Below are 17,106 nucleotides of genomic sequence, written 5' to 3'. Positions count from 1 at the left end.
TATAAGTATGAGAATATGATAGAGAGATTGATAGTTTTATCAGTGCTTTCTAAAATTACATAATTTTTTTACATCACAGATGCATTTATATTTCAATTATATTTCCCTCTTTTTGCTACTTAAAATTATAAAATAGAGACATCAAATTTAATTAACATTATAAATAGTAAAACAATCTTAAAATATCTACATTTTGAAAAAATCTTGAGTAATTTATATCCATCATATTTTTTAAGTGAAAGTTTAAGTCACGCATTGTCGTGACAGATAGAAAAGATTAGAAGACGGATTCTAGGGTCTAAAAGTCTGAAAGAAAAGAATGGGAAGAATGGGACATTTAGAAGAAAAGAATTTCACAAAATAAATTTAGAAGAAAAGAATTTCACAAAATAAATGAAGTTAACGGGACAAGTTATTCTTTGGCTATCCATCAATGTTTCGCCTTAAAATACGCTTTCTCTAAAAAAAATTATTAACAAATGTTTCCAAAAATAGAACAATTATTAATACTTGACAGTAACTAAAAAAATTTTAATCAAACATATAAATAAGATTAGAACGAAAAGAAAACGGAGACTAAGAGATTGTCTTAATCCGAAACAACTATTCGATAAATTGAAAAAAACGAAGTGAAGAAGGAAGAATCCAAGAATGCTTTCTTCTCAATAAGAATAAGCGCGCGAGGGTAATCGCACGCGACAATTATCGCTTCGCGGTGGCAGACGGAATTCCCCGTTCCCTAGACAATATATAATAACGATCCCGGTCTATACACATGCTATTTGTACTTCATCATATCGAGGTAATCGATAATAATAATTGCAGTCCACGAGCGATGTATATCGTTGAGCCGAGCGAAGCAGAGCAACAAAGTGCGACGGAGCGGCGACGACCAATCGAGCACGAGGGGTTGAACCTGCTCGAGTGGGGGTTGAGGATCGTCCGGTCGACCTTCGAACTAGAGGCTACACGCCCATGGTTTGCAACGAAAACTTGGGTGCGACAGAACAGGAATGAGAGAAAGAAAAAGAACGAGAGAATGGGAAAAGACAAAGAAGACGACAAGAGAAAATGACAAAGAGAAAAAGAGGACATATTAGCTGATGGAAGGAACACGAACAAGTCAGTGGCTTTCAGAGTGTTGTGCTAGTGGGACCGAAATAGTGATAGACCACGTGCACAGATCCGTAACCTGCAAGGATACATTATTAAAAATTATCTGCAATATTAAGGTTCGAAACATTAATTATATATAGTATAAACGTAATAGTATAAATGTGTGTAAAATTTCTCATTGGATTGAAATAGCTGTACGATGAGCAGTGCTATTCTAGATAAATGAAGAATTAATCGAAAAATGGTTTTGGGAGCCATTTGACATTAAGACACTTTTTTCGACTTAAAAATTGTTCATTTTTTATTAAGTAAAAAAAGTATTCATTAAAAAAAAATCCTTCATTCGTGTACTAGATTTTTATATGTAGAAAATGCCTGTAAAATTTCAAGCAAATCGTGTAATGGTTTTTAAAATATCTTGTTCACTTGCCGATTTTGAAAAAGTGATTTCGAGAAAAACGCATTTAAGATCAAGTTATGTTTAAATAAAATATAATTTTTTTAATTTACACAGAATCATCTATTCCGGGCTCATATAATTTTAGTTTATTTAAATCTTCATATATTGACTTAATAGCCCTTAAAACATCAGAACTGAAGCTTTTTAGTCGTATTTAAACAAAGTTATACATTCTGGCGCTTCATGAAACATATATTTATAACTTCGTCAATTTGCATCCGATTAACTTGAATCTTTTAGGAAATATTTTCAATATGATATACTTCAAGAAAATGTAAAAACATAAAAATCGTTCTTTTTTTACTTTTATGACTTAGACGTAATCCTTTAGTACGAGTAGAAATAATATCTTAGCAAGATTTAATAATGCTCCATTACATAATCCTCATATAGTAAAAAATATTATGTGATAAATGAAATGTAAATCTTATATATGTATATATAAGAGTGAGGCATTTAAAGTTAGAAGCTATTATCTCTAAAAGTACACGTTACAGCAAAAATTATTTTAAATAAAAATTATTTGACTCGAAGAGAGACATAAGAAGATGACATTGATTTGATCTTTTGGACAGTCGTTTGAAGGTACCTTTAATTTCTTAAATGGAAACCCCCATTTTACGTTACATTTTTTTGTAACTTACTTCGAGATCTTTTTAAAACATTCTAATAAAGTATTTTTTTATTGAGTACTTTTCGAGATATGAAGCTTGAAAAATTTCATAATTTTACACTATAAAATTTCTCGCAAAATATTCGTTTTTCGACTATCTTATCTCAATATCTCAAACTTTTATGCTCAAAATAATGAGAGAAATCAATTGATATAAAAAAAGCACATAATTGTTTCGAAAAAAAAAAATGTAATTTGCAATTAAGTTACATTTTTTTTCTTAAAAATAACTGTGTATTTTCTTTACATTAATTGATTCCTCTAATTATTTTGTACATAAAAGTATTAAGGTAAGATAATCAAAAAATGAATATTTTACAAGATATTTTACAGTTTATGTAAAATTAAAAAATGATTTCAAGCCTCGAAATGTATCTAACGAATAACTCGAAATGTATCTAACGAAAAAATACTTAATTATAGTGTTTTGGAAAGCTCTTGAAATAAGCTATAAGAATATGTAATAAAAATGGGAGAGTTCGGTTTAAAAAAATCAACTTGATCTTCATATGATCTTCAGTACTTCATCCAAGGTCAAACTTTTATCATCATTAGGTGCATTTTATTTAGTCCTACAACTTTGTTCCTTATATATTTTTCATTATAGTTGATTATTTTCGAGATATTTTAACGTTCCGAAACTTTTTGAAAATCCTGTATATATTATATATTGTACATAAAAATATATAGATGATTTAATAATAATTACTCGCTATTATTAACTTTTTAGAAGGAACGGCGAGGACGAATTAAATTAATAGGACAGAGGATCATCAATTGTGGAGAAAATGGATCATTTTTGTGCGTGCAGCAGACCCAACCTAACATTTGTGGGACGCCAATTGCTTTCAAATATCAATAATGAACAACAAACTCCTTTTACATCGCATACGCAAACGCGCATTAAACGGCCTATGAACCCATTTATACTCTGGTCCAGCGAAAAACGCAAAAAGATTGCGAAAGAAAATCCAAAATTGCATAATTCTAAAATCTCGAAGCAATTGGGCCAGGAATGGAAAACTCTTCCACAAGAAGAGAAACAAACATTTATCGACAGGTCGAACCAGTTACGCGAAGAGCATAAAAGACGATATCCTAACTATAAATATTGTCCGCGAAGAAAAACCAAATCAGAAGACACATCTAAATCCATTAATCCGCAGTTAGTGCTATAAACTATACTAATGATCAATTAAATTTATATATTGGGTATTTAAACGGTATTTCGTTCAGCAGTGGCTATGCTTGTTCCAGCTGTCGGATGCCGTTTTCTCCAGTGGCTCCATTCCAGTATTCAAATATTGAATATCCTCAAACTTCATCATATTATTCTGACACTGGGCCTCCTGCCATGTTGATGCCAGCGAATATTGCCACTGGGTCTTCCACTGTGACAGCAAATATTCAATGTGACCCTCATAATGCCTTCATATCAGCAAATGATGGACCGAATTTTACCACCTACCTCAACGATAACGATGATGGACCGATTACCTATCATCTACTTCGATAACAAAAATTATCTCTTAAACTAAAATTATCTCTCAACCACAATATAGTTGTTCGTCAGGCAGCAAATCGATGAATCAACGGCCAGAATGATACATCGTTATAAATTTATATTTTTCTAAACATTTCTTTTTAAATTGCAACAGTCATATTTCATGAAATGTACCATGCATTGCGATATGTATGTATCAAAAAAAAACTTAAAAACTTAAAAAGAGAGAGATAGCATTAGATTTTTAATATTTGTACATAATTATAGCTTAATAATTTTGTAAAAATATTAAAAGTTTAATGCTACCATATAAGGATATAAAAGATAGCGCTGCCCTTTACATATATATATACATGATAATATTAAACTTTTAACATTTGTACGAAATCAAAATTTAAAAAGAAATGTTTAAAAAGACATAGGGCAGTATTCATGTTCTTATTTCAAAACCGTCTTAAGTAACGTCTTAATACAACTCTGTGTTGATTTATAATATCTTAAAATTTTACTTAAGACGATCTTAAATATAAGAATAGACTATGTAACCACCACCAATAGGTAAATTTGTAACGATACATCGTTACTCAACCGTTGATCCTAAAGTCTGCTACATGAAAACTCGGACAAATTAGTGTTTTTCGGTTTTTTTCAAACAACGGTATCGATTCTGTTCGGAGTTTTTAGGCAGAGACTCTACTTTTACTTTGGTAACGCAATATATCACGTCGAAAAATTTCGAATAGAAAACTGCCCGATATCATTGTTCGAAGGAAATCAAAAAACGCTAAATCAGATCAAACTTTTGCTAATTATTTGATTCCCTGCAAATATTTACTAGTGTGCAATTGTTGTGCAAATATTTACTAGTGTGCAATTGTTTGGTAAAATTATCCAAAATAATAAATTTTTAGTTTAATTTTTTATTGTTTTATTATTATTTTCTAAATTTGAGGGATTATTCTTTTTAAATTTATACATATATTACGACATAATTATTATAGACAGATATAATTTGAAAATAAATTACAATTGCCCACCATGTTAAAGATTAAAAAATTGATGTTTTAAATCCGATGTTTTCTTTCTTTTTTTTTGTAATCAAACTTTATATTTATTTTTTAACTTGCCATAATAAATTTCGTCTGACAATGAGAAGAACTTTTTTTCTCTATACTATTCAAAATTTATTTTTTTATTTATTACTATTAATTTTTATTTTAATATTTTCTATTAATTATATTACAAATTTTTTAAATTTTAAATCAGGTTAGATTAATTATATTGATTATAATAATAATTATATAAATATAGAGGAAGAATTTAATAATAAAAAATTCTTATAAATAAAAATCAATATTTCTTATATCAAAAATAATATTAATTTAAGGTAAAATTATTTTTTTTATTTCTTATATCTTTAATGATATTTACATATAAGATATGATTTAAAAAATATATATATAGATATCTTACATATAAGATATCTATATATATTTTTTTAAATCAAATCTTATTTCAAATTTATTTTAATCTTATTGAAATAAATTAGATAGGTAAATTATAGTTAATTAATTATAGTTAAAATTTTAAATATTCTTCATATATTGTATTCTTATTTTTCATTACTTTGGTTTCCACCTGCATTACATTGAAACAAATTTCATCATGCTATTATAATATTTAAATCTCGTTTTTTTGTTCCACAGAGGCTGTAATAGTGCGTCCCTGCGGATGTTTTCGCCACCCGTTGTATACCGTCGACAGGAAGTACGTCGATGGAAGAAGATCGTCTTCGCGCGCGCGTTGTTAAGATATTAGAAGTGCGTTATTTAGAAATGTGCGAGTACGCGAATGCGCGAGTGCCGATCAGTTGTGTCGTGCGCATTCGATATATCGTTCCGCAGACGTAACAATATAACTCCCATTTATAATGCACAGATTTTTGTGAATTAGCTTATTTTCATTTATCGATTACGAATAATTAAAATATATTGTAATAAAAATAAATTTACAAATTTTAATAAAATAATAAAAGAATTATGCATCTTCTTACTCTTGTTCTTTCTGGTAGTCATTATTATAACAACGAAAAGAAAATTTATTTTTTTGTTTCATTTTTCCTATAATAAATAAATAATAATTTTTACGGGATATTTATCAATGAATTTTTTTTCAACAAGGAAAAACTAAAAAGCAAAATACAGAGAGAAGGGGAGAAAAACATCTTAAGTATAAGAGATAAAAGTATATTAATGTGTTAATTAAAATGTTTTTTGTATTTTGGCAATTATTCTTTTCTTTCTCTGTTTCTTAAGCATTTTTCAAGAATAATTTATAAGAATGATTTATAAGAAAATTTCAAGAATAAAGTCTCAAGGTTAATGATTTTACCTTTTCTTTCTATTGAGCTTTATAGCTTTATAGTTCTTAGAAAGAAGTCTCCAACATAGAAATTTACAACATTTGCTAAAAGAAATATGGAATTTCCAAAATACATAGTTTATATAGGTAAGATTTTAGAAACTACGGAAATTTTTTGAACTTCTTTGTAATAAAAAATTTGTGTAAAAATTTTTATAAAAATATTTTAATAAAAATATTTACAGAAATTGTGTAATATTTTATTAAATAATATTTCACAAAAAAAGAGGAGCAAAAATTATTAAGTTAATCATTCAATAACACTTACTTTTTAAATTTTAATCTTGTAATATCGTATTTGTTATAGTTTTCTTATAGCAATTTACAGCAATTTACAGTTTAAATAACTAATAAATAAATAATAAATATAAATTTTTCTCATCAGCCACGTTGAAATTATTAATAATTAAAACATAAATTCATTATTGATATCATTATTAAACATTAATTTTGTGTTGTTATCAAACATTAATTATTTATAGTTTAAAAACTTATTTTTATAGGTACATATCTTTCTTACTTATTTTTATAAATACATATCTTTCTGTTAATAAATAGTATCATTAATAATCTATCATTATAATTAATCTTCTTAACTTATAATTAAGAAGATATAAAAATAATTATAGGTACATATCTTTCTGTTAATAAATAATATAAATAGAATACATTAATAGAATCCATTTCTATCGAGATTAAAAAATTTTACATTTGAAGAATAAGAAATTATTACTTAATTATATTGAAAGAAAATATGTCTCTTATTAAATAATCTCTCTAAATATATTTAGATTAAATAAATCTGAAATGCATAAATCATTATAAAAATCTGATATTTTAAAATAACTTTGACTGATTTTTTTGTTACAGTTTTAACACACGAAATTTAAAAGAGAGTTACCGATTCATTGGCAGAATTTCTTGTCGAAATTCGTATTAGTCAAGAATGTATACTGCACAGCATTCGGACGATAGCATTGTGCTGATCGCAAGAAACAATGTCCACTCCGGGATGCCTTTCTTCGATTCGAATAGCACAACAATGGATTTAATGGAAGACACTTGTGATTTAAACGTTTGGAACGCTCAAAATTCGATCAGTTAAAACGTAACCGAAATATAACCGAACAAAAGAGAAACCAAAAAAAAAGAAAATAACGACTTAAAAAATGCAAAATTTCGTCCATATATTATGTAATCTTCAAAAGCGCATTCGACTCGCTTAAAAGTTAAAGCTTAGTAGAAGTGCACTTTTAGAAGATTCCGAGGACAACCTAAGATGATTAGAACAAAAAATATTCTTTTTGTGCTGGTTTAACTTGTATGTCATTCATGACATGCATAAACAAAGACGGGCAAATACGTAGGCACAGATTTCGCATATTCAAAAATGAGACAGAGAATTTTGTGTTGGGTAACATTTTAAATCATGTTAAAATAATGAAATAGAAAATACATCTTTGAAACATTGCTTTTCTTCTAATATATATCTTTTTTCTCGTGTATTGTTAATAGTTAAAATAACATACGCATAATCTATATGTCTATGATTATAATTTTCTATTTATGTCAAATAAAACGAAAAACCTCTTATCAAAAATAAACAAAAAGGATAACACAATAATTATATATATATATATATATATATATATATATATATATATTATTACGTTTTCTCAGAGAGATAAGAGAGATATTATATTTAGAAATCTCGAATTGAGCTTTCACATTTTTCTGGTATATTAAACAAGGAAAAATCCGTACCTTGTGCACAATAATCAGTATTATAAAAAAATTAATTTTTTATAAAATTGACAATCATTCGCATCATTCTCATAATATTTAAATTTGCGTTTTACATTGAGAATGTTATTTATTATCTTCCTAACTTAAACATATTATAATTACATATTATAAATATATAATAATAACCTTCAAATTATATACTTTATGCATAAAATACTACATTTTGGAAAACTTGAAACAATAATTATCATTGTCAGATTATTTATTGGGATTAAATTTAGATTTAACGAATCGTTTTATCTTTCAAGTGTTTATGTGTTGGATTATGTTATGTTTTTCTGATCTGAAAGCATTTCAAACGAAGCTAGATTAGGTTTCTCTGCGCGTAATACCTGAACCGCCGGTGATTAATTAATTAAATTAGTTTCAGCAATTGAGACGACGATGGCGGACAAGAATTCCCCTCGGCGACGTTTGAAAGCTGGCGTACAGCAATAGCTAAAGGGAAAACCAGAAGCCTTTGTGCAGCCTTGAAGCCAATCGAAAAAAGGAGTTTGGAGCGATTGCGTTGCGTTTTCCGCCTTTGCGGAATATATATTGCAATCGATCGTTCGGAAAAGCGTTAATCAAGGCAATTTACAAAGAGGCGATATAATTAGCACACAACGTAATTAAAACGTGCACGCGGCAAACGAGGTCGTTTAAAAAAAAATTGCATTCGCTACGCGAGACAGTAAACAGCGAATAGCGATGCAAAATGCAAGAATTTATAATATAGGAAATGGAATACAGATTTATATTCCGAGAATTAATAATTAATGGAATTTTTTAATAATCAATGCAGATGAAAAATGTTAAAAATGTGAGAGTTTAAATTTTCAATTTTTTCAACGATATTAAGAGAGATTTTATTTTTCTCTTCGAGACTGCAATAAATTCTTGGAAAATAAATATCAAGCAAATTAGTAAAAATTTGTGAATCTTAAATATAAATATGATTTAAATTATAAACTACAAATTTTTTCAATTTTGCACTTTTCTATTTTCTTTTACACATACGCTTCTCACTTTAATATCTCTAAATATCTTTTACCGATTATTTACACAATCAATTAATTTTATTTTTCAAGCGTCACTTTTGCAATTATTTACATTTCTCCAAGACAATAGTCCTCCTGAAACTTTCAGAATGTTCGAGAGATGTACGGCTTCGACGCGCAGTAAACTTTGCGCGACACCGAATCGTGGCGCCGTACAAGCAAACTTCTCAGCTTTTCTGCGCCTGCCAAAACTCCGTGGGAAGGCCTTTATTAAGACGCGCTAAATAATTAAGAAATCCACTTAGATCCCACATTCATCAGGCCGATAAACCGCGCCGGAATCGACTATACTCCGTTGGCAGAATTAAAGTCGTCGGAAATGGACAATAGTCATCGAAGAGAGACGTTATTCTTGGGAGTCTTTCACGGTGCCACTTGGAGAAAAACAAGCCTTTCCCATTTCCGACAAAAGTCTCAAGCATCAGCTTGTCCGCGCTCGAACGTCCCCGGAAGAAGTTTCCGCTTTTGCGATTATGCTAAGACCTTCATTCATTATGATTTGATTCAAACGAGAATTTCCAGTTGCCTGGCTTCGATAAATTTCGCTTTCTGATATACGTATATAATGCACTTGTCGGTAAACATGATCCGTTCCTGATCAATGAATCTAAAGTCAGAATTTGCGAATGTGTAAAAACACGAGGACAAATACAGTCCTTATTCTAGGCCGTCGACGAGTAACTTTTCGTGTATCTCGAAGTATCCTGAAAGCTAAAGAAAGTTCGAGGGGAAGAGGGAAGCAAGAGATGGAAAGGGGATAGTCAACGGAATGGTACTCCGCGGACACTACGCGGCTTCCCTTTCAGAAAACATCCCGCCACTGCCTCTTGACCCCTCGACAGGAAGAAGATCGTGAATGTAAACCCTTTAATGGTCTCGGAAGCTTTTTGCCTTCGCCTCTTCAGGAATACGCTCGCCCTGAATGCGCGACGCGATCATCAGTGAAATGAATGACACTGGATGCTTAAAAAAACTTGAGATTATTTGCGTCTCGTTAAAAATCGGCTTTATCTGTATGATTAACTCAACCCGTTTCATTAAATTCTAGTAACGCGAGTCCTGTTATGTCACAAAAATGTCGAATTATTTCAAAATCTCAAAACGAGAAATGAATCTGATCATTCGTCGAATCTATCGAATCTTCCTTCAAAATCTTTCAAAAATCCATAACTTTTGATTTCATTTCTTTTCGTTAACGAAATTTTTCAAATAATATAGAAAATTAATGCACTGCTTGCTTTTTTAATCCATCAATGCCGTCGATGAGAAGAATACAAGTTAGAGACTCGTATAAAGCTTTAGAAAAAATATTCAAAGGACACACGTGTAAAAATGTTTCTTTCATCATTATCGATATCATCATGTCTTACCCCTCTTTCTTTCTTTCTCCCTGTTCGCCGATACTCGAAAAATCTCGTCACGAGTTAAATTCTACATCAGCTTCGGTATAATATGACCCAAGGTTTCGAGTGGATCGTTTTTCTTTAACCCCTTTTCTTTCTCCGTTTGACTGGTATTATGCGCCACGTTTTTATGTTTTGCGACGTCGAGTGAACACAGGCATTGATCTTTATCCTTGTCTAAAAATGCGAGGGTCTCTATTCTCATTGCAGAAAAGTTTGCAAATTCTAGATACTTTATACGTCAATGTTACAATTTATATTAATTTTATTGCAATTTTTTCTTCATTTTCGAAAAATTATCGAGCTTTCAATTCTAAGAATTTTATGGTTTAACATTTGTTTGATACCATCAAAGATTACTCGTGCCTGCAAATTTTTACAGTTTTATATTCATCGAGGCAATAATGAATCGTGTGTCGGCAGTGAAATACATTAATCGAATCAGCACTGATTTACTATGCCGGCCACAGGCACAAAAAAATGTTCGTGCTCGTTAAACGCCGAATATATGACGGTGATATTTGCCGATGTCAGTGAATGGCGTTGAAAGACAGAGATACAGCAACATGGGGAAAACGAAGAAGAGAACGATTGCGGAGGGTTGGCGAAGCGAGGCCGAGCGTATGTTTTGTCTCCGACGGTGGGGTGATGATTGATGACGCGGTTAATGATATTTTATTAGATAGACACTTTGGAGGGTCAATAGACAACACGAGTGGATGAATAATAACTGCATCGCGGCGACGCTTATTACAATTATTCGGTGATGTTATCTCGGTGTCAAGCTCGCTTCTTCAATGATGACATCTATTTTATTTCTCGCATTTTATTTTTCTATTTTTCAACTTTAACAAATTTAAAATAATAATAATAATTTAATAAATTTAAGAATAATACAATTTGAATATTTCGATGATTTAATAAAATTTGCAATGATTCTTAAAAAGTGATGAATTAATTACCAATATATATCAATTGTTAATATAATTGTTCAAAGGGTCCGTCTTGATACGTGACAAAAGCCGCATTTTTCGGATTATCCTATCGGCATTCAGAAAATCCATTTTCTCGTGTAGGTGGTAACGAGCCATAAATATGGATTTGTGGGGAAAAACCAAGAGATCGCCATGCACGTACAATCGAGACAACAAAGTGATAGTCTTCCTTAATATCGCATTTACGATTTAGCTTATTACTCGACTAATTTATTAGCCAACCATTTTATCGGCCAGCTAGTTTATCGAGTGCATTTTCAACAAAAATAGCTTATTACATTATTAATAAAATATTTTACTAAAAAATTATTTTTGTATATTCTTGAATAATTTTTTAATTATTAAATTTAATTATTATTGAATAATTCTTTAATTAACAAGATGAGAAATAAGAATATATGAAACGCTTGTGTGAAAGAGCAGCCGCCATCGATAAAACTTCCCAAAAAATTATCTAATGTATAAATGCGACAAAAATATCGTCTTATCATATGTAACAAATACAATCACCTATTGTTCGTTTCTGATCGCTTTGAGTCTCGTCAGTTGACAACGTCGAAAAATATATCTTGATGCGATACAACACGATCGCATTCCGCGAGACGAAGCCGCGATAGGCGTCATCCAATTAGCATTAATTACCGGTTTCTTTTTAATTAGTGGGCTCGCCTGAAATATCGCACATATCATTTTTCGCACCGTCCTACCATCGTCCCTTCCCCTTATCCCCGCGACACAAGAGAGAAAGAGAGCCGTATCACATTATCGGATATCAGACGAACGCTTTTCCGCAGGATGATTTTCTTTACGAACGATTTCCGTGCTCTTCGAATGCGTGACGCCATCGCGATCCATTGCTTCCGATCGCTTAATTACGCAGCGATTGCGACGGGTAGATTTTAATTAGCGATCGCTAATTATTCACATGTCCGACGCAGCTAACGCAACCGTGTCCTTATTGTTCGCAATTGGCGCAAGCGTCTCTAATTTTAATTTCAAAGGATCGTGTAATACATATATATATATCGTCCCTCTTATCTTATTTACCACTAAATACGTCAATTGTGCGGATAAATATTTTTAAAAAGAAAGCTATTTAATTCAAAAAATGTATATCTTATAATAGAGAAATTTGCCTCAATTTTTCGAGATGTCGAAAAAAAACTTTTTTTATTTAAAAAATCTATGATACATTTTTCAAATTATTACAAAAATGTAAATAATTTCACAATCTCTTTTTAATTTATCTTAATAATATTATATTATTATTGTTATATTTTACTTTTACTCTATTTTTAAGAAAGATAAATATGTATTTTCGAAATTTCTTCAAATGTTGCACAAGAAAATAATTGCAGTACTAATGAAAAATTCACACAAAATTTCCTTTAGAAAAAGTAATTCTTCTGGTCATAGCAATTGTGTTTAAATACGTTCGATAAAAAATTTTGTCTATTTTTAATAATAGAAAAAATAGCCGAGAAAATAACTTGTAACATCTTAAATGAAATCTAATACGAAATATATAAAATGAAAAAAGCGCAAATGCTTTTCGTAAAATAAATAGGTAATATCTGTGAGTTAATTTAAGTTGATGATAATTTAATTGATGAATCAATTTCAAGTTGTTAATTGCAACGAGATTAGATTGTAAATAATTTGTACACTCGTATCTTCTCGCGAGAATCTTTTGACAAAATTAACGTGGACAAGGACAGATCGCCCAAGATTAGTTAAAGTAAACGGTTGGTGCGAGAAGCGATCTCAGGTGAGATGGGTCTACAAAAGCGACGGCCAGGCGGCCGCTACCGAAGCACGGTACTCGCGTGACTGAGCAAACAAGTGGCACGTCGGGAATGTTTGTTAATGATAATGACCATTAGAACGTTGGTCTGGACCGCGCGTTGGATCCCCTCGCGATGATGATTCTTTCACTTAGCGCATCTCGGTGCGTCCGTCGAAAGCTCCTGTCTTATGTTTGCCCGATGATAACAAAAAGGACACTTCGTCTCTTTCTCTCGGTTGCCTCCTCGGCTTCCGAGAGGAACGGGAATTGTAGCAATCGATACGTTTCTCTTTCTAGACAAATATTTTCATTACGAGTCCGTTTGTTTATTTCAACCTCACGCCTGTCATCTGATTCTTTCTCATCGAGGATTTGTCCGTTTCGGAGCGATTGACACTTTCTCTATTTTACATTCTCTTCACGGTTTTTAAAGAGATTTTTACACAATGAATATTATCGTGTGTGATAAATGCAACTGTAATAAGAAAATATAAAAAGTTTACATAAGTTTCTCGTTTTCTTCTCGTAAATTAAAAAATAAAAATTATCTGATCAAAAATAAAAAGCTCGAAATCTAGAAAACTTAATGATAGAGATCTTCATAAGCCGATTTCTTAAATATAATTCATTATTTAATTTAAATCTAGAGAATTCGGTAAAATTAATTATTTCTTAATGGATGCATATTTTTATTGCCTTCTCGATGTAATTTTGTAATTTTTATTCAATTGTTTGAGTTGCTGATATTTTCGAAACTGTCGGTATGAATTTGAATGTATTAATGTATGTCCGATAATTTGTTAAAAATGATTTAAAAAGATTTCTAATTAGTGAAATTATTCTCGGAACGTAAAACTTCCGCCACAAATTTCGAAATGAATTTCGAGTCGACAATTTGTCGCTTCGGTCGCTTATGGAATTCGTTGTGGATACGCGAGATCCCACGGGGTCCTCCCCTGTCGCCATTAGTACGTGACGAATTTTACACGTTGGTGAGAATTACATTAGAGAGAATGACTCGCGAAGGCCCTTCTTCTTCCTGCGCTCATCAAAGGGCGCTCACTTCCCGCGTTTATAAGTCGACGAAATTAATTCCGTTCTTCGGACGGCCGAGAAAAGAAGAGAGAGAGAACGCTGATGTCCCTTGCGTCTATTTACTCCCTTCTATTCTATTCACACAGTCGCGCGATTTCTAATCCGCGATATAATCCGAACGATTATTCGTTGTTAACGCATGTCGTCGGTTAACCATCGGCGTTAAGTGGAAAATTACGCACCTGCCCGTTGTCCAAACCAGTCCTGGAGATTAACCGCTCTTGTGCGGACGCGCGACGCTATTTACAAACTGGCTTCGCGTCATCCGCGTTTCCAGAGATTTTCTACAGAGTCGAGAAATATATAATTGAGATAGCCTTGGCAATAACATAGCGTGTGTACCTCGTGTGCGTCGTGATTACCAATAGAAACCCCACGTTTCTCCCTTCTCTCCTCTTTGAAGTAAAAGACCTTCAGCATCGTTGACATTTTCTCAAGTTTTAGGTCATAGAGCCATATTTTATCGACAAAAAATTCATACGAAAATATTCGGACCTCCAAAAGAATATTTATCTAAACGATTTATAAAAGCAACTTATAATTAACGCAGCTTATTCTATGTCTGAATTCATCTCCGTCTTCCAAGAACCATCGTTTCCTAATCGAGTTAGGGGAATAGGATTCCCTAACGGCGAGCCGGAGGTGTTAATGCGATCGAGTCCCGCAAACAAACGCGTCATTAAATCCACCGTGATGGTTTCGCGGAGGCCTCTCGAGGACGAGGACGACGACGACCGTGTCCGTGCGGACGCGCTGCCAATGTGTGCAACGTGTATACATGTGAGGGACGAGGGGGAAGGCAACCTTGCCCCGTCCGTGCATAAACAAAATGGCCCATAAAACCTCGAGGCGCTAATCCGCGCAGAATGCCGCCGCGAGGATATTGTCAAACCCTCCTGCGGACCCGTTCGCTCCGCAGCAGGACCAGCTGATTCATACGGCCATATTTCACGTCTTTATGCATTCGCGAATATTTCAGGCCCCGCCGCGTCGGCAACGGCAAAGGAGGGCGGAGGGAGGGGAGGAAATCTTCGGCTACGCGGTACATTGGCACTGCGAAAAATTTCGTCTATCAAAAGTCGAAGAATTGTCTCGATTAAGTTCCTCGACAAGTCTCGGCGAGTGCAATTTTATAGGAACCGAATTAATCAATTAATACCTCGATAATTAAATATTAAATTTCAGAGAAGTAAATGTCATTTTCGCAAAGAATTGTCTTTTAAAAGGTAACTTTTATAATAATATTTCATTAAAAAAAAGACACACAGTTCTCTAGATTAATGATATAAAAATAATATCTGTCGTAAAATAATTTTCTTGACGATTATATATCCTATAGCTAAAACAATTAAATCTCAAAGATATGCAAATTAATGTCAAAATTAAAAGATAATTATATGCATTTATAAGAATAAGCTGAATTGCTAGTTTGATTCAGATCGAACCGACCCCGACGCAGCAGCCGATGACCGTAAAAAATTCATAGGCAGCCGGGCATTCTGGTATCCCGTCATGAGATACAATGATCGCTACCGATCCCCGTGTCCTGAGCTTCCAGTCGATTGAATCACACTGTCTTATCCAGTCGCCGATGGTCGGAAGCCCGAGAAGCGAGACGAGGGCGAGGGGTGCCCGCTATCTCATGCGTCTCAACAAACGGGGGGGCATGTGTCGCGCGATGCAAGCGGCTATTGTGCCCGATTCGGAACGATTAGGAGCCACTAAATAGTCCGGACTGATCCACTCAGGCCGAGACGAGTCGCTTCGCCTCGGAACACCTCACTTAATCCCACAAAAGCGAACGCATCGGATAAATAAGCACGAAAACGAGGGGGACGGAGATCGGCCGTGGAGAAGGATGATGCGTCGAAAAAGATGAAAATAATATCTCTCGATGTTAAAATATCTTGAATCAGGTAGCTATCTCTTCTCCTCATTGATTCGCTCTTTTAATTGCCTCAAATTGATAAACATATATAGGTTCAGGTTTATAAAATATGTATCTTCAGGAAGTGATCATCTGTTCTTCATCTTCTTGTTTATGTAAATCTATGACCAAACCGATCAAAGTTAAGAAAGCTGAACGATTAAAATCGCTGCCAAGGAAAAGAGACGAGAGCGATGGTGAAGAATCCAAAGATCATAGTCAGACCGCCGGTTCCAGCATCATGGAGCCTCGGAGCCTCCGCTAATATCCACACCAGCAACAATCACGGATTAATGGCATTGTCCGCGCGTATCTACTCGAAATGTACGAACGCGCGCAGGTCTCTATGGTTGTATATATGTACACACACGTACACACGTACACAAGCATATAAATGCGCCGGTGATGCATCAACAATGGCGAGTGGGCTCTGCTCGGCGACCCAACGAGGTATTACCGGGCGAACAAGCATGCAGTTTGTCCCCCATTGTCGTCGCTCGATACAGTGGGAATAACGCACCCACCCCTGCTCTGTATTTGCAGTATTCGGTGCTCGACAGTGTCCGTCCGCCCGCTGTGTTTGCCGTCGCGCGGATCTCTTCTTACCCCGCGTTTATATCCGATTTCAAGTCGGCCATTGTCCCTGGCGTTGTCATTGAGCTTGATAGGTGAGCAGAATCGTCGTCGTCGTCGTTCCATTCTCGCGCGGCGGAAAGAAAACCCAAACTATTTTACACGCATGTTGTCAGTCATCTTGAAACAAGAAGATGATCAACCAAGAGATTCTTTATTATCTCAACGAGATGAGAGTTTGTCGACATTTTAGAGATATTTTTATCTGTTTCGGAGGATAGGATTCCCGTTTCGTGATATTAAGAAA

General features: G+C 33.1%; 1 protein-coding gene across 2 annotated transcripts; it reads left to right on the top strand.

Annotated features, from left to right (window-relative positions):
- Nucleotides 1-939: 939 nt before the first annotated feature.
- LOC105258223 (transcription factor Sox-19a) lies at nt 940-3,888 on the top strand. Of its 2 annotated transcripts, none has more exons than XM_011269358.3 (3): nt 940-1,232; nt 2,980-3,414; nt 3,507-3,888. In XM_011269358.3, the coding sequence occupies exons 2-3, from the start codon at nt 3,038-3,040 to the stop codon at nt 3,763-3,765; spliced, it is 636 nt and encodes a 211-aa protein (XP_011267660.1). In that variant the 5' UTR covers nt 940-1,232; nt 2,980-3,037; the 3' UTR covers nt 3,766-3,888. The 2 variants fall into 2 exon arrangements, with proteins under 2 accessions (XP_011267660.1, XP_025268648.1); XM_025412863.1 differs by having other exon boundaries at nt 3,489-3,888.
- The last annotated feature ends 13,218 nt before the right edge of the window (nt 3,889-17,106 follow it).

This window comes from Camponotus floridanus, unplaced genomic scaffold, assembly GCF_003227725.1.
Source record: "Camponotus floridanus strain SB8 unplaced genomic scaffold, Cflo_v7.5 scaffold58, whole genome shotgun sequence".
In the NCBI taxonomy this organism is placed as follows: domain Eukaryota; kingdom Metazoa; phylum Arthropoda; class Insecta; order Hymenoptera; family Formicidae; genus Camponotus; species Camponotus floridanus.
This window is presented reverse-complemented; position numbering and strand designations above follow the sequence as displayed.